This window comes from Adiantum capillus-veneris, chromosome 14 (assembly GCF_014529385.1).
Source record: "Adiantum capillus-veneris isolate H3 chromosome 14, ASM1452938v2, whole genome shotgun sequence".
Taxonomy (NCBI): domain Eukaryota; kingdom Viridiplantae; phylum Streptophyta; class Polypodiopsida; order Polypodiales; family Pteridaceae; genus Adiantum; species Adiantum capillus-veneris.
In genome coordinates, this window is record NC_140944.1 from 138,879,315 (window position 1) to 138,906,570 (window position 27,256).

The following is a 27,256-nucleotide window of genomic DNA, read 5'->3' on the forward strand; positions in this document are numbered from 1 at the left end:
CTCTAGACAAAGATATTTACTAAAAAACAATACCAACATCTTAAAGAGTGAGAAGGAAAATGAGCCATGTCATTCACCACCTCTAATGCTTGTCTGAAGCATGCTTAACTGCAACAATAGTCATTTCCCAACTAGGTAGTCCTACGAGCAAACGGAGAGCGTAGGGGTCTATGCAATGTATGGGAGACACCATGTGTCATTTATAGAAGTAGATATGATGAGAGGGAAAACCATACCCATTAGATCTCAAGACACTACCATGAGAAAGAGGCACAATTGGTTCAATAATCCAAAGCATCCATGTGCTTTCAAGAGCATGAGAGCCCTTGTATAGAACAAGAGAGAGGAGGATTCCACATACATCCAATGGTCAAAGCCAATCAAACCATGAATCTATAATCACCATAGTAAAAAACAGTACCCTACATCACTTACACACAGGGGAAGAGCATGTTGACAGTTCGGTAGGGCTATCAGACATCACAAGCGTGCTGAAGGAAAAGAGAAGAGAAGCCCTTAAATAATGGCACCCGAGTTGAGAAGGGGAAAGACTTTCAAGACCCCGAGGACAATGAGGAGGCAATTAATACCTCCTCATTATCTAAGGTACACCAAGTGGCCTAAGCATAAGAAATCCAAGGAATGTTTGCACTAAAATAAGCAACTCCCTAAGAAGTTACTTTTCATGAAGAAAAGCCACCCAAAAGACTCGCACGGAATTAGTTCTCCCTTAAGAGAGCACCTCCATGCATGGACGTTTTACCCATGGGGAAAAAACCAATAAGGCACAATTCATCCCAAGGCAAGTGTTCATTTCACTAAGGAGGAAAACTCCATGAGAATACAAGATGCTATTATGGCACTACCTTATCACAAGGTGTAAGGCTTAGTTTCCAATCATAAAAAACCAACCAAAAAAAGGTAATGCTCCAAGGAAATCCCTTGAATTGTAGGAACAATTTTCACCATCCAATGAAATAATTGCAGTAGATAAAATTAGGATGAAACATGACATGACTCCATCAAGCCGCCAAGCTAAGAAATTGTTCACACCACCTATTGATAGGAGACAATGTGGACTTGCTTTCTCTAACAAGATTTACTCAAGTTGGCTAGAGTGGAGGTCTTCCATCACCTTAATGTTTTAGGAACTAACATCTAAACCAATTGGAGAAGTCTTTTGGTTAAACGCACCACTATGTCAACAATGTTGGGATGAGTGATCTTCCAAGAAGTTTTCTCCCATTCTGTAACAAATACCATACCAACCAATAAGTACTCCATTGACTCCATTTTCGACATTGAAGGATCCACATATCGAACACAATGATTAGAAACATAAATACCAATTGTGCTAAAAACCTTATAAAATTTCTCTTTGTATGTTTTTGGCCACAATGGCATCATACTCATACCCTATAAAAAGCTCATTATAAGCTAGTAGATGAGATTTGTTTTTTTAAATTTTGCATAAGCAGTATATCATTCATTCTAACACTCAAACGGAAATCACTTTTATATTGATATAACGTAAAAGTGAAAAACAATGTCTTGTAGGTAATTAATTTTTTTATATTAATTTCAAGATGCCACTGATACTTGAGAGAGGGGACACACTCCGAACAATAGAAGAGAATACCCTGTATGAACAAAGATATATAGAACCCAAAGAGTCATTGAAAAAGAAGTTTTGGGACACGAAATTTAAAAGATCCCATACCAAATAAGAATGAGAGCCAAATCCACAACTACACCAATTGAAGGTTTTAGTTTGTATGCTTAAATAAATATGGAGCAGAACTCAAGGAGCATCTTGTTGCATATTATATAATATCATTGCCCTCTAAAACGTTTTTGGGCTGAAACTTATTCAATCTAAGTGATCAAGCATGCAAAAAAACTTGACAGGTAGCTTCTTCTAAAACTATCAATAACTTAATCAGTATACACATTCAAGCAATTCGACTAAGACCTTCTTCTAACTAGTAGCCTGTTTTTAGCTTCTTGTGACTCTTGCTTATGTTCAACTAGTGTCCCTAGATTACTTTGGCGTTAACCAATTTCGTAAGTCATTGTTGGTGACATCTTGCATCAATTAAGAGAGTTGTTTGCCATTATCCTCCTATCAATCATTGCAAAGAGGTGGCCTTGTCCTCCTAGTGATTATTACAGTGAGTGCTTTGTTAATTTTGCGATGCTTTTGGCAATCTTTTGGTTTAGCCAATAGCTTTTGGAGAGGCTGATCTCGAAGCTTTTTTTAATAGAGCAGTTCCTTTGTAGGTAGGTTTCCATATATCTTCCATGTTTTGTTGTATGCCATTGATCATTGGGAAGCTAGTTTCCCTTAGTTTTATTAAAGTGATCATTATCCAACCTAAGGATTTGGGTTTTGTGGTTGTAAGCAAATCATCAGATGTTTAGAGTCCCTTGTGCATGTTTTGCAAATAAAATTGTTTTACCATGGTGGAAGCGATAATCTGAAGGGAGATTCTGGTTAAAACCAAGACCCAGAGCTACACGTTGAGAGCAAAAAATCGGCCTCTATTCTTTACCACGCAACTGGCCCTGCATCTCTGAAACCTCTCCAACACTGAGTTTCACATTCTCCTTGGCTTCAACAGTGCACTTGGTAGAAGTCCAGGTTTGTCACCGAAATGCGGCACAGGAGCGCCCGATCGACATAGCCCAATTTGCAGCCTGGATAAGCACAAAAGATGCCCTGAGGAATGCTCTTTCAAGCGATGTCAACATTTTTACCTGCGTTGGAGAAAGCAAGTTTTCTGACAGGAATGCATAACTCTCGGTTGAGTTCTTCTACATGAGACCACAGCTTGCAGCAGGATGAAGACCAAGAGCAGAGGAGGTAGCTTGCCATCTCTCTGCTTGTACATGATACAGCATGGCGACCAATGATAACAAAATTTTGCTAAATCAAATTGCTTGATTATATTGGGGTTTGTGAAAGACAACTTCCAGAAAAGACCTACGAAAAAAGTGCAAGTTATATTTTTACCCACAAGACAAATAGCCATCAATAGGGCGGCCACACTGGCATCATCAGTGCCCAATAGTGGGTGTTGAACTAGGTATCAACATATGGAGATGCTCTAAGATAATTGCCATGTGACCAAATTTAAGATAGAACAAAGTGACATCCACACTTGATTCCTATCTTTGGGGGAGGGGGGGGGGGGGGGGGGGGGGGGGGGGGGGGGTGTACACGCACGCACATGCATGCGTGTCTGCGCTTTTAACTCATGATATTGACATAACATTTGCTGCCTTTCAACTAAGACCAAGCCTGACAAAAGTCTAATCAAATTGTCATCATGTCAATAAAGAATCCATTCCGATAATTTTCTATCAATGCTCCAAATTAATTAGGGGGTTAACTCCTAATTGATAAATTAATAGCAGTTTGCAAAATGCTGCCCTCAAAATAATTCTGAAGCTGATGAGAGTCTAATCAAGCCCCTATCAATCTTCTAAAACATATCCTTGCCAATGTTCTTGATCCACAACACAGGATCAAATGTAACAAATTGAATTAATTTCGAAAACCAAGCTAATTTCCTGTCTGCTATATGCCTTGGTTGAAAACTTCGATGCCATCAATGTCAACTCCGAACCTGTCAATCGCTTCATCCAATGCTCTAAATTATGTGTCAGCCATTAATACCTGAAACTCAGCCCTGTTTAATTGCCTTCTGATGTCCAGTTCTCTTCCAATCCAGCAACATCCAGATAATAGAGGTAGCTGAGAGAGAGGGTGATACCACAATCAATCAGGACAACGAATCTTGGTAACTTTTTGCACACATCCATATGCATGTCAGTGTCATGCTTTACTTCATGAGAATGAAGTTAAGTGTCAGTGTGAGCATGCACATGAACATGGGTGTGCAAGCAAGGGATTTGATGACACCAAACACATGCATGTAAGCCACTTCATGAGACACTTACTCTCATGCTTAACTTCATGAGCATGAGAGTAAGGGTCTATGTGTGCATGTGGGTGTGCATGCAAGCAATTTGATGACAAAAAAACACATGCATGTAAGCCACTAATCATTGAGATTCAGTTCAGGAAATACCTGCAAAAAATCCCACTGTAAGTAGATTCTTGGGTGCCATGGTACCAAAGATGAAGAACTCGGATACAAAATGACCAAGGGCATAAACAAATGACAACAATGTTGCCAGATACAATGATCGATTTTGAAGATCTCGTGCACAAAGGACACATAAGGTGCAGGTGAGTAATGTCCAAGTCCCAAAGGTTCTTCCATGAATTTCAGTCACTACAACATTTTCAAATTCAACCTCTCTCTCTCTCTCTCTCTCTCTCTCTCTCTCTCTCTCTCTCTCTCTCTCTCTCTCTGTGCGTGTGTGTGTGTGTGTGTGTGTGTGTGTGTGTGTGTGTGTGCACGCCCACAATAGTGGATTGTCAACCTTGGCAAAACCAAGGTTATGGTATTTAATACCACACCAGTGGGTTAGGAGATCAGCACCCACATTTTCTTATGGCCAGGAGTCAATGGAGTATACAGATGCATACACTTACCTTGGGATAGTCTTTAGTGGGCCAGTGTTTTCATTGAGGAAGCAGCTGAGACGAGATTGACCAGAGCTTATGCTGCCCTAGGCAAACTAGAGAGGATGTGTTCGCAGGTTCAATTCCAGGAACCTCAAACAAAGCTATGGCTCCTTGATACTTGGAGACATCAACTATGCTTTATGGAGTCCAGATATAGGGACCTTCAGTGGACCACCACAGCAGATCTGGTACCACTAATGGGTGGAGAGGTGTGGAGAGGCCTTCGGTTTTTCTAAGTCTCTCAGATGATTAGAGATAAGGCTTCAGTACCACACGAGATTATTTGGTTGAGGCACTCACCAGATCAGTCTCCTTATGCACAGTTTATGGGACCTCCCCACACGCAGATATGGTCACTTAGCTCGAGTCTTCCCGACAGCTAGCACTGTAGGGGGATACTACTTGCTAATATGGACATGCGACATCATGGTTTCAGTTACAGGCTCCTTTCCGGTACTCTTTAGATGCACTCTCTTCGTGCACAGAGATCACCAGGCTCATCCGTCAGGACCTCTCTCAGCTTGATACTAGGACTTGGATTCAGCCGACACAAGCGTTGGGCACGAAGATGGCTTTCTATAGAGAGCATCTTCTCCAATTGACGAAGGACGGGTTTGTAACTAGACCTAGTTACATGGATACACATTTATCTTGGGGGATATGTTGCGCTATTGGTCAGCTACGCACCTCTTCACAACAGCTTGAGGTCGAGACTAGCAGATTTAAGGGGATACCTGCAGAGGCTAGGATATGCCAGCTATAACATTTGGAGCCCGAAACAAAGCTGCATTACAAATGTCACTGTCCGGTGTACTACAAGATATGGGGGTGATTTCACTATCTCTTCAAAGAGGGTTTTGGACCACTATCTAGGGTCATGAGATATCAGGATCAGAGATGTCTTGGGTTATTTTTATTTGAGGTATGCAGACACAGAGAGAGCATGTTGTGGGAACCAGACGAGAGACCCTCTCAGAGGCACATTAAAGATTTTTGAGACCACCTCCTGGGCAGACAAAGGGGTAGGTCACTCAACAAAGCCCAGATATCACCCACACCAGAGGTATGTTGATCGAACGGGCTACGGAGCTAGGGAGATCTAGACGCCCGCGACTGAGGGGTACCTCACAGCATCGCACAAAGGCTACGATAGAGGATACAGATTACTTTAGCTCAACATGCTAGACGCTCACTACGAATACTTACCATGATGGACATCGATGAGATTCTACAACGACCGATGCGTTACATCCTCAGACATTGATGTTCATACACGCTGAGATTTTACTACCCACTGTTTCACCGTCACACACTTCATAGTGCTACATAGCTCTAAGCTACTTAGATTCATGATAGTAGCCATTTAGACTTTATCTTATTTCCGTTCGTTTTATTTTGGGACCGTGACATTGTATCAGATTCATCAGGATTGTACTGGTTTGGTCTCATAGGTCATTTTGGCCTTTTGAAGACGTTTAATATAACATTTCAATTTCTGTTCTCTCTCTCTCTCTCTCTCTCTCTCTCTCTCTCTCTCTTTTTTGGGAAAAGTCAGGGCTGTATATTACTGAGTACAATATAATGTACAATATAATAACCAGCGGATGCCAAAATAGCCTATCACGTGGGGTGTACAAGCTGAATGTATGGGTGAGAGCCACTATAGTGACAACTCGACTAGAACAATCTCATGGTGGTCTGTGTGATGAGTGGAGGAGAAACCACCGAGGGGGGGCATAATGCCATGTAATCTCGCTACCTGTAAGTGTGAAGAAGAGTGGGGATCGGGCCCAAACGCCGAAGGAAGGCAAAGCGACGAGCCTCGGCTGCTCGAGATGTACCTGAGGAAGAATCCCACTGCCAAATCAGGGTGTGAATGATGTCCAGCCAAATGGTAGTGAGGGTATCCTGAAGGAGCTGTGGAGCCGCACTGAGAATGTGAAGACAACGAAACGAGCTCGCCAAACATTCCATAGTGTAATGCTAGTGATGACTGAAAAAACTTCATCATGTGTCTGAGGATCCCCCTGCCAAGCAATCTGTGGTAACATAGCCAAAGTCCCTCGCCGATAACCACTCGAGGTAAGCATAAGAGCTGGATCTGTGTCTGAGCCCTCGTAGAAAAGATGCGGTCCGGGCATCGGCATCAACCATGAGACAGATCCCCAAGTGAGAAATCCATGTTGAACGCCCGCTCTGCTGAGTAAAAAGCAAACTGCTAGCCACACTACATGAGAAGTTGAGCATGACCAAAGACAGTGTACAGGTGACTCAAGTAGTCGCAAAGGACAGCGAGTACATAACGGATCATGACCCATAGTAGCTAGCCAAGTCCCAACTGGAAGTCTTGCATGTGCAATCATCCACATGAAAAAAGAAATACGACGAGCCGCATGTAAATCCCAGATGGCTGACCAAAACTGTTGTAGATAGGCATGGGAGAGACCTGAATGTAACCAGAAACGCATACGAGTGGGCTGCTCTGGGTGCTGTCTCATCAATGCTAATCTTCCAATTCTGACAGTGTACTCAAAGAATGATACAGGTGTACCGGTGGGGTTAGAGTGAGGTCAATGCCACTCTCCTGGGTCCCAATAAAGCTGAGATAGGGCACGACCCTCCCACACCCAAAGCCTCCAAAGTGCGGCATCAACGGAAGCGAAACGGGGGTCAACACAACAACGCTTCCCGCGGGAGCCAACTACTCGTATGGCCTCCCATCGAGTGCCGGGGTAGACAAGGTGTGGAGAGGTTGTATCATATGTCAATCTAGGATGAATCCCCTGAGAGTAGTCAATATCAACTGTGAACAGCATGGTGTCTAAACGAACTAATAAGAGAGTGCTCTGAGCAAAGAGGCCTTCCCAGCCACAATGTGGAGGCATCTGAACCGTGCCTCGCATGACTGCATCCCATTGTGAAGGAACGGCGGAGTCAATCTCAAGCAGTCTGTCTGTCACCCCGCGACCAATGTCATAATGTTCTGCCACAAAATCTCCATCCAACATACGTGTCTCATGAAACAACTGCATAGAGGCAGCAGGGCCAGTGTCCCAAGCAGCCCAATCAATGTGAGTCCTCTCTCCAAGCTGACGAGGTGGATTAACCGAAGAATCAAGAACTGCATCATTCCAAATGAGAGGCTGGCGCTCAATCTCCCCACGACATGAGGGAGGTGAGTGTATGATAGCCCGTCGCATGGAAACCCAAATCTGAAGGAGCGATCGGATGAAGGGTGAGAGAGTGCTGGTGAACAAGGGAGCATCCGTAAAGAGGAAACGATACCCTGTATGCCAAGTATGACCGTCTCTAGTGCCGAGGCCTAGAGTCACGGTGCAAAGAGCGGCCTGAAGAAGCATCTTCCAAGGTTCTTGGCCGAGAAAAAGACCCCGAACAATAAGCTTGGTAAGAAAGGCGCGGCTCTGTAATTCTGGATCAATAATGCCAAGGCCTCCCTCTGACCTAGGACGAGTAATCGTGGACCAGCGAACTCGAGCACGAGTATTAGTAGTCCCATCTGTGCCACTCCATAAAAAGTTCCGCACTAGTCGGCGGAGCTGAGCTATCACACCAGAATGTAGCATCCAACAAGAGGCCGTATACCATACTGTAGCCAGAATGACCTGGTTTGCGACCAATGCACGGCCAGCCAACGACAGATAACATGAAGACCAATGACATAGCTTCCTGTGAATAGACTGCAGTACAGGTGCAAACTGTTGCTGTGAGGAAACGTCAAATCCAATGTGAAAGCCCAGATATCTGCATGTCTGACCCGGCTGCAGCCATGTGAAACCATCAGCTACCCCCCAAGTAGGTATGTCATCACTGCCAACCAGTAACCCATAGGATTTATGCCAGTTGATGCGTGCACCACTAGCAATGCAAAAAACCTCGAGGGCCTCCCGCATGGCATCAAGAGCAGCTAGCAAATAGCGCAACATCAGCATAGTGTCATCAGCAAACTCCTGATCGATAAGGTCCGGAGCTGAAGGTACTGGCATGGTCAAGCCACGAAATGCATGACTCTGAGCACGAAGAAAGTCGGACATAGTCTCTCCTACAAACAGATACAGATATGCTGCTAAAGGACATCCCTGACGGACAGATCGAGAAAGCTCAAAACTGCGACTGACACGGCCACCAATAGTAATAGCACTGCTTGCAGTCCTGAAGAGAGCGGAAATGCCTGAGATCCATCTCGAAGGGAAACCCATCCTGGCTAATGATCCTTCAAGAAAGTCCCACTCAACACGATCGTATGCTTTCTCGAAGTCAAGGATGAAAAAAGCGAGAGGTTCAGAAGATGATCTGGCCCACTCTACTGCCTCATAAAAAGTGAAGATATTATCCAGTATGCATTGATCCATGACAAAGCCTGTCTGAGAAGTATGAATAATATCTGGTAAGAACGGTCGCAAGCGATGGCTAATCGGTAACGCTAATATCTTATAGACCGAAGAGAGTGGGGTAATAGGTCTCCACTGGCGGAGCTGAGTGGTGTCACCCCCTTTCGGAATAAGAGATATGAGACCTGAACAAAGATCCGGATGCATATATCCTGATGCAAAGATGTCCTGACAACCGCGAAGCAGTGGTATATGCAATACATCCCAATAAGTCAAAAAGAAAGCTCTAGTGAGGCCATCCTCTCCTGGACAGGAGGATGGATCAAGACTCTCGATAGCAGCATGGAGCTTTGGAAGTGTGAATGGTGCTAACAAGATCTCTGCCATAGTGTCTGTACAACGATGTCGGGTGTGATGCCAGATCTGTTCATGGGCAAGTAAAACCTCAGTAGTGCATACATCAGCAGTGAACAATGTCTCAAAATAATCGGCAGACATATCAAGAATAACATCAGGATGCATATGTAGTGTCCCCTGAGCATCGCACAAAGTCCGAAGGGTGGTGCCAGGAGGGCGCTCTTTATGCGCAGCGAAGAAGTCTTTATTCATTCGATCAGCTTTAGCTATCCAATGAGATACTGAAGCATGATGAGTGAACTCAAACCTAGCCTCCTGTATGCGACGAATCTCCTCTGTGAGCTCTGTCTGTCTAGCAGCGAGATAAGCATCCTGAGGCCACTCCTCAAGCAAGCGCTGAGTGGAACCAAGAGGAATGTGAAGATCAGACTCGCGTACTCTCAACTAACGATGAATAATAGCAGTCTGATCACGGCAGTAAATACTAGAGTGAGTAATGCAATGAGCAAGGAACTCTCCAGAGGGACCACAACAAGAAGCACCCGCGGACCATAAGTCACGAAACTGCTGTAAAACTTCAGTGGTGAGAACACTGTCAGGGATGCGGCAGCCTCGTCTCTGTGCAGAGGATCTAGTGAAGGAGATAAACAATGAGATGGGTAAATGATCAGAGAGGCTTGTCCCTCTCCAAATAGTAGTAAATCCACCTAGAGCTGCTGCCCAAGGGCAAATGTAAAAACGATCAAGTCGCTCTAATAATCTCCCCTGTTGTCTCTGAAACCCCCACGAGTAATGAAGTGTAGCAGGGTGGTGACCAAAAGAGAGTAAGTGCCAGGCGTCAACACCTTGAATAGCTAGAAGAAATCGATCCCAGGCTTACTGCTCATCGGGAGAAATGGATGATAGAACTAGAGGTGTGATGGATCGCCAATCAGAGTCGCTCTCGACGTTGTTGAAGTCGCCTCCAACAACCCAAGAGTCTACAGCAGGTAGAACAGCAGCCAAGGAGGACCAAAAAGTATCCCTCTCCCGAGGAGTAGTGGGTGCATAGACTGACATAAAACCAATGATAGAGTCCCGAATCCGAATAGAAACATAGACTGCTCTGCCAGCGACAAGGGTGCCATGCTGCTGAACTGAGGCCAAGTAACGTGGCCCCACTGAGATGCATACACCGCAACTCTGTCCATGAAGGCCCAGAGCAGGCTCCCAAAAAGTGTGGGCGCCCGAGGGCATGAGATTACCAAAGGGAGTGGCAATCTTATGCTCCTGTACTAGTAATATATCCACAATGCCCACTACATGAGCGTGTAAATCTCTGCGAAGTAAAAGCTTACGAGAACCTCTTACCCGAGAAGTCTGTAAACCATTAGCATTCCAAGAAACATGATGTAAATTCATAGTCTGCATCAAAGAATTTGTAGAGCATCTGACTAACTACGCATCTTCTTGGAGGCAGCTGGGCCATCCAAGGGGTGAGCTTCGGGTGGTAAGAAAGCAACCCGCAAGCCCTCTCTAAAATATGGTGTCTCATTGCACCAACTGCGGACATCAGCTTGTTTACATTGCATTACCGATGCTGCAGCTTTGACACCCCAAATGCGCATAGACATAGGAAGCACCACATCTGAGGATACATGAATGACCATAGGCAAGGAATAGCAAGCATAAACATCACTCCACTCCATAGCACCAATACATGAAGGGAAGTGTGGAGAATACATCCGGAGCGGAAGTAGACAACCATAAATGAAGCTGAGCCATAGTTTGTACATGCACAAAATGTAGAACCTGATCCTCGGACCATTCCTGAGCCGCGTGGAATGGAAGGAAAAAGGAATGGGTAGGCTGAGAGCGACTGCCTATTAAAGAGGGAACACAACCTGTCTTGTGATGCATAAGGTAGAGCTGCACCCACAATGGCCCTTCTGAGTCACCGCACATTTCAACCCTATGAGTGCCCCAGGAGAGAGGGCAAGAGCTGAGAAAACTGCGTGGAACGTAAGTATGGGCGGCTGAGGGAGGGGGAGGACCAGAAGGTGGAGGGGGGGGAGTAAGGGCGAGAGGAAGAGGAGGAAAAGGGAGAGGCAATAGCGGTGAATGATCCATCTGCATGGGAATAGGGACCTCGGGAAGAGGGGAAGGAGCGGGCGGGGGAACGGCAGGTGAAGGAGGAGCTGGTAGACGAGGTAAGTGATCCTGTGCTGAAGAAGAAGAATGGTGAGGAGAAGCAGGGGGTAAGGGGGTGGTGGAAACTTGAGAGGGAGCACGAGAGGTAACACTGGGGGTTGCATGCGTTGTAGGTTGCTGACGAGGACGGAAGGAATGGTTACGACCCACTGTCTGCCATGCTGCCTCAGTAGGAGCTGAAGCGGAGTGAGGAACATGGAGGGTCAAAGCTCTAGGAGCACCTGCAGGCTGCTGAGGTCCTCGAGTAGTAGTAGGAGGAACCGGTTGTTGACGCTGACCACGTGGCTGAGCATGAGTGCCACGAGCCGGCTGTTGTTGCCGTCGATGGCGTGGCAGGGTGGGGCATTCACGCGCCAAGTGTCCCATCTCGTGACAGCGTAAGCACTGTCCTGGGCGGCCAGTGATGACTACCATTCGGCAAGAGTAGTCTCGATCGCGCACAGCCACAGTAACTGTATCTGGCAGGAGGCAAGCAGGTTCGCGCGCAGACAGGTTCGCGCAGGGCAGGTTCGCGCAGAGCAGGCAGCAACTTTCACACATATTGTATTAGATTCACCAAACATTGTAAACTTTTGGTCTCATAGGTCATTCTCTCTCTCTGGGGGTTCCAAAAGAGTTGATTTTGGGGATCATGGCTCTATGCAAGTCAGTAGTGGGACATGTACGCACTCCAGAGGGGATTTCTAATTTGGTTCACTCCACTATTGGGGTGAAACAGGGAGCCGCCCACTATCTCCTACACTATTTGGCATGTATGTGGACGAGGTTGCTAACTACATTGAGAAGAATGGTGATAGAGGAGCACAGTTGGTAGGGACATGGATCCCACTACTAATATATGCTAATGATATTGTGTTGATTTCCGACTCCCTGGAGGGGATGCAGCGTCATTTAGATGCCTTGTACACATTTGCCCACGATAGTAGATTGTCTGTTAACCTAGGGAAAACCAACACCACACCACAGTGGGTTAGGAGGTCAGCACCTACTTTTACATACGGCCAGGAGACGGTGGAGTATACAGATGCATACACCTATCTTGGGGTATTCTTTAGTGGACCGGCATTTTCATTGAGGAGAGCATCAGAGACTAAATTGACGAGAGCTTATGCAGCCTTGGGAGGTTTGGAGAAGATGTGTTCGCAGGTTCAGTTTCAGGAACCTCGAACAAAGCTGTGGCTTTTTGGCACTCTAGTGGCTTCAGCTATGCTCTATGGGGTTCAGATTTGGGGGCCCTCAATGGACCATCAGGGCAGATCTGGTAGCACTGATGGATGGAGATGTATGGAGAGGCCTCTAGTCTCTATGATCTCTCGCATGATTTGGGCTAAGGCCTCAGTGCCACATGAGATTATTCGGGCTGAGCTAGCTGCCCGTCCTCTCGTAATTGAGGCCCTTACTAAATCAGTCTCCTTCATGCATAATGTATGGGACCTTCCCAGAGACAGATATGCTCGGCTAGCACTTGAGTCATCCCGACAACTAGCACTACAAGGGGACACAACATGTTGGTATGGGCAGATGACATCATGGTTTCAGTCACACGGCTTCAACATGGATAGACTGCCTCCATTCCAGTATTCCTTGGATGCACCCTCACTTTCTCTCGCACGGATGGAGACCACTAGACTTATGTCAGGATTTGATTCAGCTAGATAAGCACATGGATACAGCCGGTACAAGAGTTGGGCACGAAGATGGCTTTCTATAGAGAGCACCTCCTCCAACTAACAGAGGATGGATATGTGATCAAGCCAGCCTATATGGACACTCATTTATCCTATGGGGTACGATGTGCTATTGGTCAGATGCGCACGTCTCACATCAGCTAGATATTGAGACTGACAGATTTAGGAGAGTACCAGCAGAAGCCAGGATATGCCACTTATGTCATATAGAGCCAAAGACAGAGTTACATCACATCTGTCATTGTCCAGTATACTACGAGATACGAGGCCGCTTTCACTGTCTATTCACAGAGGGCTTTGGACCGTTGGCTAGAGTCATGAGATATCAGGATCAGTTTTTGCTAGAGCTGCGCAAACACGGGGAAAGTCTCTTAAGGAGACCAGGTAGTGGGAGACATTCTCAGAGGAAGATCACTGGTTTCTTTCACGGACAACGCTCGATGCCGGGCATCCTCGGACATGGATGATGATTTTCAGACTGACGATTTGAGTCTTTTAATTTTAGTCTTCACTTCATTTCATTTTTGCACCAAGACATTGGATTAGATCCACAAGGATTGTATCAGTTTGGTCTCATAGGTCCTTTTGAAGATGTTTAATATAACATTTCATTCTCTCTCTCTCTCTCTCTCTCTCTCTCTCTCTCTCTCTCTCTCTCTCTCTCTCTCTCTCTCTCTCTCTCTCTCTCTCTCTCTCTCTCTCTCTCTCTCTCTCTCTCAGGAGATGGGTTTGTGATTCGACCCAGCTACATACACACACATATGTCTCATGGTGTGCCATTGGTCAAATATGCACATCCTCACATCAGCTGGAATGTCACATGACACATCCAACCCTATGTGTCCGTGCACAAGCTACAACATGACGAGGGTTCAGTTCAATCAAGTCACTCTAGATTAGAAGTGATCTGGCACTTTTGTGAGTCTATTCGTAGACTGTGCATGCCAGTCACTGAGTGTAGATGCATATCCTCCGGCTGCACACAGCATGATTGTCACGAGGACGTGGCAATTGCTAACCTTAGTTGTTGGTTTCTTCCAATGATTTTTGTTTTATTTTTGAGACCCTCTTTTTGAAGTTGCAAATGGTCGGACATTGTATGGCCAATATGAACGGTAGTTTCACCCGCAGACGGGAAGTTGGTCGGCACTGGAATTCGTACAGTAAGAGGATGTCTAGGCTTAGAGCAAGATCATACAGGTCCCCCCCGTCGCACTTAGCAAGTTGGTGGATACTAGGAAGTGAACTCAATAAAGGCATAAAGTCAAGGTGGGATCACCAACAGAAAGTATCCGACAGTTGGCCACATTGCACTTTTGGATGCGGTCCCAATGAGGATAGATGGTCAGAAGACCAGCGGGAGCCCGACGGAAGCATCTCCTAAAAATTAGGGAACTGCTATTCTGGGCCGTGAAATGTGTTCGCGTCATTACCTTCGGTATGACCAAGGGAACATTTTAGTACTCTGCTGCAAAGTAAACTGATGCACAAGTTGAGAGATTTTTAAGCAAGAAGCCCAATGCGGGGAAATTGCATGTATGAGTGCCAAGTGGCACTTTGTGGTCAATTTACCAAGTCTGGGAGAACAGAACCCGTAACTGACTTTTGAGAGCAGTTTTGGAGGCTGTTAACTTGGATTTTCAGCCATTTCTCTCCATTTTTGAGCTTCCCATGACTTTGCCTAGGTCCAAGGAGCTCATTTTCAGCATTGGAAGGCATCAGATGCGTGTTTACAGGGCTGTTTTGCTGCGTTTTCAGCGATACGCGGGTTTTGGCAGCCATGGAAATCTTCCTCTTTTTGCATCTATTTGTTCACAGATGCATTACAGGTCAAGGGCAGAAGAGGGGGCGCTCGATTTATGCTGGGAGGATGCTTCATTGAGAGCCTGTCACAGGTTAAGAGCTATGGAGTGCTTTCTTTCCCTCTATGTACAGTATGGTGACGGGAGTGATGCCCCGCACGCTACATACTGCTCTCTCTTTCTCCCCTACGTGCAGTTATGTGATGCCCCACAAGAGGGTTACTCATTTGACTGATGTACAGCTGTGTGGGTTCATGCTTTTGTGCTGAGGCAAGAGCCTCCTTGAGCAGGAACAGGGGTAGCTAACTGCTGCTCCAAAGCAGGCACTGGTGAGGGTCATAACCTCACCGTACAGGTGCAAAATCAGCGATGTGTATGCGCTGTAATTTGACTATTTTTCAGCCATACGGACGCCAGGATCATTGGGAATCGTGCCCCACTGGCAAAGGACAGTTAGGGGACTGTTTGGGGCTGAAAACAGGGCAAAAACCAGTAAATACAGCGTGCTGAATTTACTGTTTTTGGACAGGAATCAGAGGGTATACGACAGTGCAAGCGAGTTCCAGCAGGGGAATTGGTTTCGCGCAAGTTTTGGGGCTGTTATGCTGCCGAAATTTGGCCAAATCAAATGGTATCTAGGTGGATACACGTGAAGGATTCCCAGGACCTTACCTTGTAATTTACCCTCCTAAAGAATAAAGAAATACCGAAAGGGGCGCCAATTTTGGGGCCTGCAGGTTGTCGGCGTCTGCTCGGAGCATTCTAGCTTCCGAGCCGTGTGTGTGATGAAGTGTTAATTCTCGTTACAGGTCTCCTTTGCAAAGTGCTCTGTGTGTGTGTTTAAGTAAAGATTTTCGGGTGAAAGCCAACGCCTACCGCCCTACGGGCCGGTTTCATGGTTCCATTGCCGGGATATCAATCACTTTTTCCTCAAAGAGTGAGCCTGGATTGTTCAGGGTAAAGACACACAGTGCAGGAACACGGGGATTACACTATGGCCGACAAGGGGAAGGGAATTATGGAAGAGGGTTCCTCTTCACAGGACAAACAGGAAATTCCGCATGTACGCCCTGCTAAAAAGTGGTCAAATTAGGGCTGATTTTCTGCTGCGTTTTAGGGTTTGCAAGTATGAACCAAGATGAGATAGGGAGAGGTTTCACGGTGGTAGATTGGCCACTAGATCTCCTGCGGGAGTGATGTGGGTCTGCCAGGTGACATGCTGCTTGCCGATTCTCTGAGGCGATTGCTTGGATTCTATGACGCATTGGTAAATCATCTTGAAATTTGAGCTTGCTTGGTCGTGGGTGGTACGTCAGGTTGTGGAATTATGCTCGTTTGCAGAGGCAAGAGCCTTTTGCATACGTAAAAGTTAAGGGACAGGTTGCAAGATGCTATGGTGAAGTTCAAGAACTATCCACCTATGGATGCAAAGTGGATGGAAGAGCATGAACTGTCAGAGTCACCAAATGTATTGCAGCTTTACCTTGAGGCCTTTGGGTTACAGCCTACTTATGCCCCAACCCAACGTGTGCAAAGGAGGGGTAATGATAGAGCTAGCACATCAAATGTACTAATGGATTCAGTGCAACAGCAGTGTACAGTTTGACAAAAGTATGAAGGTCTCATTAAGTCATTTGTACATATGTTTTGACAGTCTTTCTTGCGGATACATGCGATGATAAAAGAGTGCTAACAACACAAGATCATCAGTGGCATGTATTTATGGTATGCAATCGAGGACGTTTGCGATTTCAAGAGGGGGGTATGTCACGAGGACGTGGCAATTGCTAACCTTAGTTGTTGGTTTCTTCCAATGATTTTTGTTTTATTTTTGAGACCCTCTTTTTGAAGTTGCAAATGGTCGGACATTGTATGGCCAATGTGAACGGTAGTTTCACCCGCAGACGGGAAGTTGGTCGGCACTGGAATTCGTACAGTAAGAGGATGTCTAGGCTTAGAGCAAGATCATACAGGTCCCCCCCGTCGCACTTAGCAAGTTGGTGGATACTAGGAAGTGAACTCAATAAAGGCATAAAATCAAGGTGGGATCACCAACAGAAAGTATCCGACAGTTGGCCACATTGCACTTTTGGATGCGGTCCCAATGAGGATAGATGGTCAGAAGACCAGCGGGAGCCCGACGGAAGCATCTCCTAAAAATTAGGGAACTGCTATTCTGGGCCGTGAAATGTGTTCGCGTCATTACCTTCGGTATGACCAAGGGAACATTTTAGTACTCTGCTGCAAAGTAAACTGATGCACAAGTTGAGAGATTTTTAAGCAGGAAGCCCAATGCGGGGAAATTGCATGTATGAGTGCCAAGTGGCACTTTGTGGTCAATTTACCAAGTCTGGGAGAACAGAACCCGTAACTGACTTTTGAGAGCAGTTTTGGAGGCTGTTAACTTGGATTTTCAGCCATTTCTCTCCATTTTTGAGCTTCCCATGACTTTGCCTAGGTCCAAGGAGCTCATTTTCAGCATTGGAAGGCATCAGATGCGTGTTTACAGGGCTGTTTTGCTGCGTTTTCAGCGATACGCGGGTTTTGGCAGCCATGGAAATCTTCCTCTTTTTGCATCTATTTGTTCACAGATGCATTACAGGTCAAGGGCAGAAGAGGGGGCGCTCGATTTATGCTGGGAGGATGCTTCATTGAGAGCCTGTCACAGGTTAAGAGCTATGGAGTGCTTTCTTTCCCTCTATGTACAGTATGGTGACGGGAGTGATGCCCCGCACGCTACATACTGCTCTCTCTTTCTCCCCTACGTGCAGTTATGTGATGCCCCACAAGAGGGTTACTCATTTGACTGATGTACAGCTGTGTGGGTTCATGCTTTTGTGCTGAGGCAAGAGCCTCCTTGAGCAAGAACAGGGGTAGCTAACTGCTGCTCCAAAGCAGGCACTGGTGAGGGTCATAACCTCACCGTACAGGTGCAAAATCAGCGATGTGTATGCGCTGTAATTTGACTATTTTTCAGCCATACGGACGCCAAGATCATTGGGAATCGTGCCCCACTGGCAAAGGATAGTTAGGGGACTGTTTGGGGCTGAAAACAGGGCAAAAACCAGTAAATACAGCGTGCTGAATTTACTGTTTTTGGACAGGAATCAAAGGGTATACGACAGTGCAAGCGAGTTCCAGCAGGGGAATTGGTTTCGCGCAAGTTTTGGGGCTGTTATGCTGCCGAAATTTGGCCAAATCAAATGGTATCTAGGTGGATACACGTGAAGGATTCCCAGGACCTTACCTTGTAATTTACCCTCCTAAAGAATAAAGAAATACCGAAAGGGGCGCCAATTTTGGGGCCTGCAGGTTGTCGGCGTCTGCTCGAAGCATTCTAGCTTCCGAGCCGTGTGTGTGATGAAGTGTTAATTCTCGTTACAGGTCTCCTTTGCAAAGTGCTCTGTGTGTGTGTTTAAGTAAAGATTTTCGGGTGAAAGCCAACGCCTACCGCCCTACGGGCCGGTTTCATGGTTCCATTGCCGGGATATCAATCACTTTTTCCTCAAAGAGTGAGCCTGGATTGTTCAGGGTAAAGACACACAGTGCAGGAACACGGGGATTACACTATGGCCGACAAGGGGAAGGGAATTATGGAAGAGGGTTCCTCTTCACAGGACAAACAGGAAATTCCGCATGTACGCCCTGCTAAAAAGTGGTCAAATTAGGGCTGATTTTCTGCTGCGTTTTAGGGTTTGCAAGTATGAACCAAGATGAGATAGGGAGAGGTTTCACGGTGGTAGATTGGCCACTAGATCTCCTGCGGGAGTGATGTGGGTCTGCCAGGTGACATGCTGCTTGCCGATTCTCTGAGGCGATTGCTTGGATTCTATGACGCATTGGTAAATCATCTTGAAATTTGAGCTTGCTTGGTCGTGGGTGGTACGTCAGGTTGTGGAATTATGCTCGTTTGCAGAGGCAAGAGCCTTTTGCATACGTAAAAGTTAAGGGACAGGTTGCAAGATGCTATGGTGAAGTTCAAGAACTATCCACCTATGGATGCAAAGTGGATGGAAGAGCATGAACTGTCAGAGTCACCAAATGTATTGCAGCTTTACCTTGAGGCCTTTGGGTTACAGCCTACTTATGCCCCAACCCAACGTGTGCAAAGGAGGGGTAATGATAGAGCTAGCACATCAAATGTACTAATGGATTCAGTGCAACAGCAGTGTACAGTTTGACAAAAGTATGAAGGTCTCATTAAGTCATTTGTACATATGTTTTGACAGTCTTTCTTGCGGATACATGCGATGATAAAAGAGTGCTAACAACACAAGATCATCAGTGGCATGTATTTATGGTATGCAATCGAGGACGTTTGCGATTTCAAGAGGGGGGTATGTCACGAGGACGTGGCAATTGCTAACCTTAGTTGTTGGTTTCTTCCAATGATTTTTGTTTTATTTTTGAGACCCTCTTTTTGAAGTTGCAAATGGTCGGACATTGTATGGCCAATGTGAACGGTAGTTTCACCCGCAGACGGGAAGTTGGTCGGCACTGGAATTCGTACAGTAAGAGGATGTCTAGGCTTAGAGCAAGATCATACAGGTCCCCCCCGTCGCACTTAGCAAGTTGGTGGATACTAGGAAGTGAACTCAATAAAGGCATAAAGTCAAGGTGGGATCACCAACAGAAAGTATCCGACAGTTGGCCACATTGCACTTTTGGATGCGGTCCCAATGAGGATAGATGGTCAGAAGACCAGCGGGAGCCCGACGGAAGCATCTCCTAAAAATTAGGGAACTGCTATTCTGGGCCGTGAAATGTGTTCGCGTCATTACCTTCGGTATGACCAAGGGAACATTTTAGTACTCTGCTGCAAAGTAAACTGATGCACAAGTTGAGAGATTTTTAAGCAAGAAGCCCAATGCGGGGAAATTGCATGTATGAGTGCCAAGTGGCACTTTGTGGTCAATTTACCAAGTCTGGGAGAACAGAACCCGTAACTGACTTTTGAGAGCAGTTTTGGAGGCTGTTAACTTGGATTTTCAGCCATTTCTCTCCATTTTTGAGCTTCCCATGACTTTGCCTAGGTCCAAGGAGCTCATTTTCAGCATTGGAAGGCATCAGATGCGTGTTTACAGGGCTGTTTTGCTGCGTTTTCAGCGATACGCGGGTTTTGGCAGCCATGGAAATCTTCCTCTTTTTGCATCTATTTGTTCACAGATGCATTACAGGTCAAGGGCAGAAGAGGGGGCGCTCGATTTATGCTGGGAGGATGCTTCATTGAGAGCCTGTCACAGGTTAAGAGCTATGGAGTGCTTTCTTTCCCTCTATGTACAGTATGGTGACGGGAGTGATGCCCCGCACGCTACATACTGCTCTCTCTTTCTCCCCTACGTGCAGTTATGTGATGCCCCACAAGAGGGTTACTCATTTGACTGATGTACAGCTGTGTGGGTTCATGCTTTTGTGCTGAGGCAAGAGCCTCCTTGAGCAGGAACAGGGGTAGCTAACTGCTGCTCCAAAGCAGGCACTGGTGAGGGTCATAACCTCACCGTACAGGTGCAAAATCAGCGATGTGTATGCGCTGTAATTTGACTATTTTTCAGCCATACGGACGCCAGGATCATTGGGAATCGTGCCCCACTGGCAAAGGACAGTTAGGGGACTGTTTGGGGCTGAAAACAGGGCAAAAACCAGTAAATACAGCGTGCTGAATTTACTGTTTTTGGACAGGAATCAGAGGGTATACGACAGTGCAAGCGAGTTCCAGCAGGGGAATTGGTTTCGCGCAAGTTTTGGGGCTGTTATGCTGCCGAAATTTGGCCAAATCAAATGGTATCTAGGTGGATACACGTGAAGGATTCCCAGGACCTTACCTTGTAATTTACCCTCCTAAAGAATAAAGAAATACCGAAAGGGGCGCCAATTTTGGGGCCTGCAGGTTGTCGGCGTCTGCTCGGAGCATTCTAGCTTCCGAGAAGTGTGTGTGATGAAGTGTTAATTCTCGTTACAGGTCTCCTTTGCAAAGTGCTCTGTGTGTGTGTTTAAGTAAAGATTTTCGGGTGAAAGCCAACGCCTACCGCCCTACGGGCCGGTTACAATGATTATCAATATTCCCTTCAGAATCCATCAAATTCAGTCAGGGGAATTTTCCAGTGCATTTAGCCTATTTTCCCTATTTTTGGTATCACTTATTATTTTTAAGTGACTTTCCAACAAAAGTAGGTAGGGCAATTTTGCTAAGGTAATATATAAGCAAACCCAAGTTATAGAAGAGGCAGCAGGAGCACATGCTCAACACGCACCTTCTCAGCAGGATCCCAAGGACTTCTAGCATTTTTGCTCCACAGTAGCTTGGCTAGCGTTTTTGGACAAGACCACACCAGATCAGCCTAGCGTTTTTGCATTTGCAGAACCACGGCGACAGAAACACCAATTTCAGCCCCTAGCGTTTTTTATTTGCAGATCAACCTCAGCGTTTTTGCAGATCATCGCGACAGAATCAGCCACAAGACCAGCGTTTTCAGTTTTCAGCCTTTAGACATCACAGATCAAGTCCCGAACCTCGCAGATCTCACCTTCCCGCAACAGTTCCTCGCCGCACAGTCAGTTTCCACAAGGTTTACAGTTTCAGCCCGGAAAACGCAGATTTCAGCATCTGCGTTTTCAGCGCGTCGTCGTCGCATCGTCATCATCGACATCGACATAGAGTCAAAATTCAGTAGATAGAAGATTTGAAGATTTCAGCCCATAGCGTTTTTGGACAGCAGTAGAAAGATTGCAGATTTCAGCCCTTAGGTCGTCTTCGTCATCACCGTCGTCGTCGTCGACATAGCCTAGACTTGCATCAGTCTCATGCATACCATTTGTACCAGATTGTGCAATCATAAGTAGACCACTCTCGCCGACGAGAGTGGGGCCTTTGGAGGAGGGTTTTACAACGTCTCTGGTGTCGTATCTCTTTTCTCTCTCTATCTCTCAGTCTCATACACTTCCACGCACAGTGTCCATTCACTTTGTTTGTGATCATAGCATTCTCCCATTAAGAACGGAAGGCTCTCCCTTCCATAAGAACTAAAAGGAACCTTGAGCACAGTTCGGAGTACTCATCTTGAGCAAAGCGCAAACAATCATTCCGTTGCACCTAACATGGAGATTGAGACTGGTAGATTTAGAGGGATACCAGCAGACAGCACGATATGCCGCTTATGCCAGTTAGAGCCAGAGATAGAGCTACATTACATATGTCATTGCACATTGTACTATGAGATACGGGGCCGTTTCCACTGCTTATTCAGAGAGGGTTTTGGTCCTTTCTCTAGGGTCATGAGTTATGAGGATCAGAGATATCTTGGGCTATATCTACTTGAGCTACACAAATATAGAGACACTTTACTGGGGAGAGATAGAGAGAGACAGTCCCAGAGACAGATTACAGATTTCTTTTCACTAGATATGGGACAGCCAGAGGAGCAGTCACCATTGCAGAGCTCGGCCCACACTCATTCGACCACTACCGACACTCTCATCGACCGAGCACTGGAGCTACGGAGATCCAAACGGCCAGGATTGAGGAGAGGGCTACACATTATCGACGGAGACTACAGCAAAGGATTCGAGCCATAGTTTCTCGATATCCAGAGTGCAGATGAGGATGGATTTAGCAGTAGTATCTAGTCCTTTTGTACCCAGACATGGTATTAGATTCACCATTTTGTAACAGATTGGTCTCATAGGGTATGGATAATAAGGGTATCCATATGGGCTCCAACCATTGTAGCCTGGTGGCGGCGGTGGTGGTGGAGGTGGGGGCAATGGCGGTGGCAAAGGCGGTTGCACTGGATCAGGGTTAGATGGCTACACCATATTCCTGAAAAATCCTTCCAATTGTGGGTAAACACTGTGCATGAAAGTACTGAGACTGAGAGATAGAGAGAGAAGAATACGACACCAGAATGTTGTCAAACCCTCCTCCGAAGGCCCCACTCTCTATGGCGAGAGTGGTCTACTATTGATTGCACAAATCTCTACAATGCAATGGACTTGCCGACAATGAGGACGACGACGAGACGAGCTGAATTCTGAAAACGCTAATGGCTGAAATCTGCAAATCTTTATCTGCTGAATTCTGACTCTATGTCAGTGATGACGGTGATGACGACGACACAACGACGATGCTTTCAGGGCTGAAACTGCAAACACTCGCTGATCTAACCGTGCGGCGTGGATCTGCTGCGGGAAGGTGAGATCTACGAGGTTCGGGACTTCTACTGCGCTGTCTTGATGCTGAAAACTGAAAACGTTGATGTTAATCTGGGTTCTATCGCTGAGGAACTGCAAAACGCTGGGCTGTTGTGCTGCTTCAAAAACGCTAGGGCTGAATTGGGGTCTGCTGCAGAAACACTAGGTAAATTGCTAGGATCTGTTAACACCAGGCTTCTCCTGCTGTCTGCAAAACGCTGGCTGATCTCGATGAAAAACGCTAGGCTCTTCTTTGGTCTATTGGCTTGAAAACGTTGTCTCTTGCCGAGGGGTCTTGCTGAAAAGGTGCACTGTCAAAACACGCGGTCCCTGCTGCCTCTTCTGCCAGAGAATGCTAGCGCTAGGGTTTCTTATATATATTCATAGCCAATTTGTCCTACCCAGTTTTCCAACAAAAGTCACTTAAAAATAATAAGTGAAAATTGGCTTAAATAGAAAAAATAGGTCTATGCACTGTAAAAAATGCTCCTGATGGGTTCTGACTGTAATCTGATGGTCATGCTGTGTGCAACCAGAGGATATGCATCTACTCTAAGTGCCTGGACATGCACGGTCTGCGAACAGACTCACAAAAGTGCCAGAACACTTCCTAAACTAGGCTGACTGAATTGAACTGAACCCATGTCATGAAGTAGCTTGTCCACATACACATAGGGTTAGATGTGCACATGACAGTCGTGGAGTTCGTTAAGCAGAAACTGCAAATGTTTTGTTGAATCCATGTCTTGGGTTCTTTAAGGCTTATGCCTTGTAAGACAGAGCGATGAAGACGGAAGCGTGTCCGATGCGCGATGAAGTAAGGATGGGAGTGACTAATAGGTCCGGGGTCGAAGCGCGAAACTTCTTCAAATCGAGTGGCTAATAGGTACGGGGTCGGAGCGCGAAACTTCTTCAAATTAAGTGGCTAATAAGTCCGGGGTCGAAGCGCGAAACTTCTTCAAATCGAGTGGCTAATAAGTGCGAGGTCGGTTCGTCTTCGACATAGAACCTCTCAGTACCTCAGTACCGAGCATCAATACCCATTAGCATCACCATCTCAGCATTTAGGCATTGTATCAGCATTGTGCAAATAAAGAAAGTACTTGCTCTGGCAGCAGAGCAAGGGGACCCTTGAGGGTTTGGGACCCGACATACCGTGTCCTCTCTCTCTCTCTCTCTCTCTCTCTCTCTCTCTCTCTCTCTCTCTCTCTCTCTCTCTCTCATTTTAGTTCTTTTCTTTCAAGCGAAGTAAAGTGTCCCTTGTGTTTGTGCGGAGTGCTAGATCCGAGCTAAATCCTTAAATCTCTTATTTCAATTCTTTTCTTTCAAGCGAAGTAAAGTGTCCCTTGTGTTTTGCGGAGTACTAGATCCGAGCTAAATCGTTAAATCTCTTATTTCAATTCTTTTCTTTCAAGCGAAGTAAAGTGTCCCTTGTGTTTGTGCGGAGTACTAGATCCGAGCTAAATCCTTAAACACTTCCATTGCACCTGACACACTAGTAGTGTCCCATACCACCCTATATGAGAGTTAGGGAAACTTGTCACTCTGGGCCATCACGGCCCCATGAGCTCTGGGTCGATTTGTGCACGTTGCCATGTCCTGCGTACAAGCAGAAAGGGGCTTTGATATCGATGTTGGTCCCTATCCAGATCCATCCTGCACACGACATGACACGAGCCAAACTCACACCTAGACACACGAAGTGAGCGGACATCAAGCTCTCCTCCCAACCATAGTGGCTATACGAGCTCACCCCCGAGCCTGGTAGCCTACAACCAAGCTGGCATAGTTACATGGAACGGGAACGGGAACGGGAACGGGAACGGGGGGCTCCGAAACGGTACCGGAACGGGGAGGGAAAGACCAAAACAGGAACATCGGGACGGTACACTAAAAAACAAATCAACCTCAAAACAGCCTATAAGTTAGTAAAGAACTATAAGCCAAGCTTAGATCTAACATCTAGTTGCATAATTAGAATCATGTTCAGGCATGTTTCAACATGTCGCTTGTGTGCATTAGTGATTGCTAATGGAGCTTGAGAGAGAGGGATGGAGCTTGAGAGAGGGAGAGGGATGGAGCTTGAGGCCAGAGCCTTAAGAGAGGGATGGACTCCGATGGAGGGATGGAGCATGAGAGAGGGAGAGAGGGATGGAGGGATGGAGCTTAAGAGCTTGTGGCTTCAAGCTTGAGAGAGAGGGTGAGAGTGGCTCCCCAACTTCAAATTTCCAAAAACGGCTATTTTTTCAAAATTTGCCCGTCCGTTTCGGTTGTTCCCTATTACAATGCAAGTTGGCAAGCCTCTACCCCAAGGGCCGGTGTCCCATACCACCCCAAGAGTCCAAGTGTGGTGATCACACAAGATGTCTCACAAATAAGACCCAAGTCCTATTTACAAGACTTCATAACCTATGGGCAGGTTCACACTAGCCGAACATATTGCAGGCGCCCATCTTGATGTCTGAGGACGTAACACCCCCCCTCGAAGGAAAATGTATTTTTGCTCAATCCAAGTACCTTAGGATTGAACTCACTTACAATCAACCCAAGAGTCAATTAAAGTAACTCACAATCAAAGATGCCGTATGTCATGTGTGCACATGCATAAACATAAACCAAACATAAGAGAAAATTTGCTAACATATACATATATATAAGAGGGAATTTCAGCCCGTTTTGAAGAGAAGGTAGTAGGGCATTTTCTTGGTTGCATCAATGGCGAAGGGAAGAGCTTGTAACTTCAAGGATAGGGCTGAATATTCAGATTTTTGGGTTTGCTACAATAAAAATGTAATAGGACAGCACCACGTGCCAACTGAAAAGAGCAGATTGGGACAGATGTTTAGCACTTCGAACAACTGAATGGAGCATAGCAATATGCCAAGCAACGCACGTCTAGTATAGAAGACATCTGACAGTCCCAAAAACTTGCACACCTGATTGCACAAAATCCCTGAATTCATGTACTGAGCAAGCCACAACACCTAATGGACAACACAAAACCCTTGGCGCAGGATAACTAAAAAGTTAATTGGTGGAGCAATTTCTGCCGAATGGACTATAGAATAGGGGCGACCAGGAGATCCATAAAGACCAGTCTGAAAGCCCAAGTACAACAACCAAGTAAATCCATCTGAAACTCCCAAAGAGCTCAGCCCCTAAACTCCACCCGGATTCCAAAAAAGTTGATGTGAGCCCCACAAGTTGAACAAAGACTGGCTAAAGCTACTTGTAGAGCATCAAACACCGCACTCATCAAGCAAGGTATCATCTATGTACTCCACAACCAAAAAGGTCACATTGAGTGGTAACTGACATCTACTTCCCTTTGCTTTTTGAAATAGCTGACTGGCCAAGATCGTCAAAGTTAAGAACCACAATAGCGTCTGATGTATTCGTAGTATGCATGAGTCCATATCAAGTACAGAAGCAAGCTCACATGATTGCCACTCACTACACAGACTTCATGTCCTAAGCAGCTTGGGGCAAAGATTTTCTTGACAGAAAGATCGTGCCTACAAAGTTTCAGGACCCAAAGAGATTGAACACGATTGTTGAGGTTGAGCCTGAACTACATTGTGTACTTGCAAAATAATGATGAGTTCAGATATGCAGAGGCAGCAGCTTGCTTACTTGAAGTCTTGGAAAAGACAGCCATCCGCAACGCCCAAATGTCCACAAAGCCGAACCAGACAGAAGAGAGACGCATGAAGCCTACAATCAAGAGCCACCATCCCAAAGGCCGCATAATTGCACAGCCAATTACGCTAGGCACACTCGTAGATCTACACACACACTCTCTCTCTCACACACACAGTCTCAGGAATGCTCAGTTTAAATAGGTGCCCACAACATAAAATTGTATGACCTAAAAAAGGGGGAAGGGGTGGGGGGGGGGGGGGGGGGGGGGAAACACATTAATCTGAAATTATGAGGAATCAAAGTAGATACGATGAGAATCTCAAGAGATGTGAGGTGTAGCTCGCTCACAGGTAGGTGGCGACCTGCGATGGGGGAGGCAGGGCGACATAGCCAGGCATAAGCCATGAGAGCTATGGGCGGCAGCAAGCGACAATAGCACCGCAG

General features: G+C 46.1%; 1 protein-coding gene across 1 annotated transcript; it reads right to left on the reverse strand.

The window, feature by feature from the left end:
* Positions 1-3,302: 3,302 nt before the first annotated feature.
* Positions 3,303-26,995, reverse strand: ERG28 (ergosterol biosynthesis protein). Its single transcript, XM_086529137.1, has 3 exons — positions 26,804-26,995; positions 4,095-4,301; positions 3,303-3,757 (listed from the first exon to the last, which is right to left on the reverse strand). The coding sequence occupies exons 1-3, from the start codon at positions 26,916-26,918 to the stop codon at positions 3,687-3,689; spliced, it is 393 nt and encodes a 130-aa protein (XP_086385263.1). The 5' UTR covers positions 26,919-26,995; the 3' UTR covers positions 3,303-3,686.
* Positions 26,996-27,256: the final 261 nt, after the last annotated feature.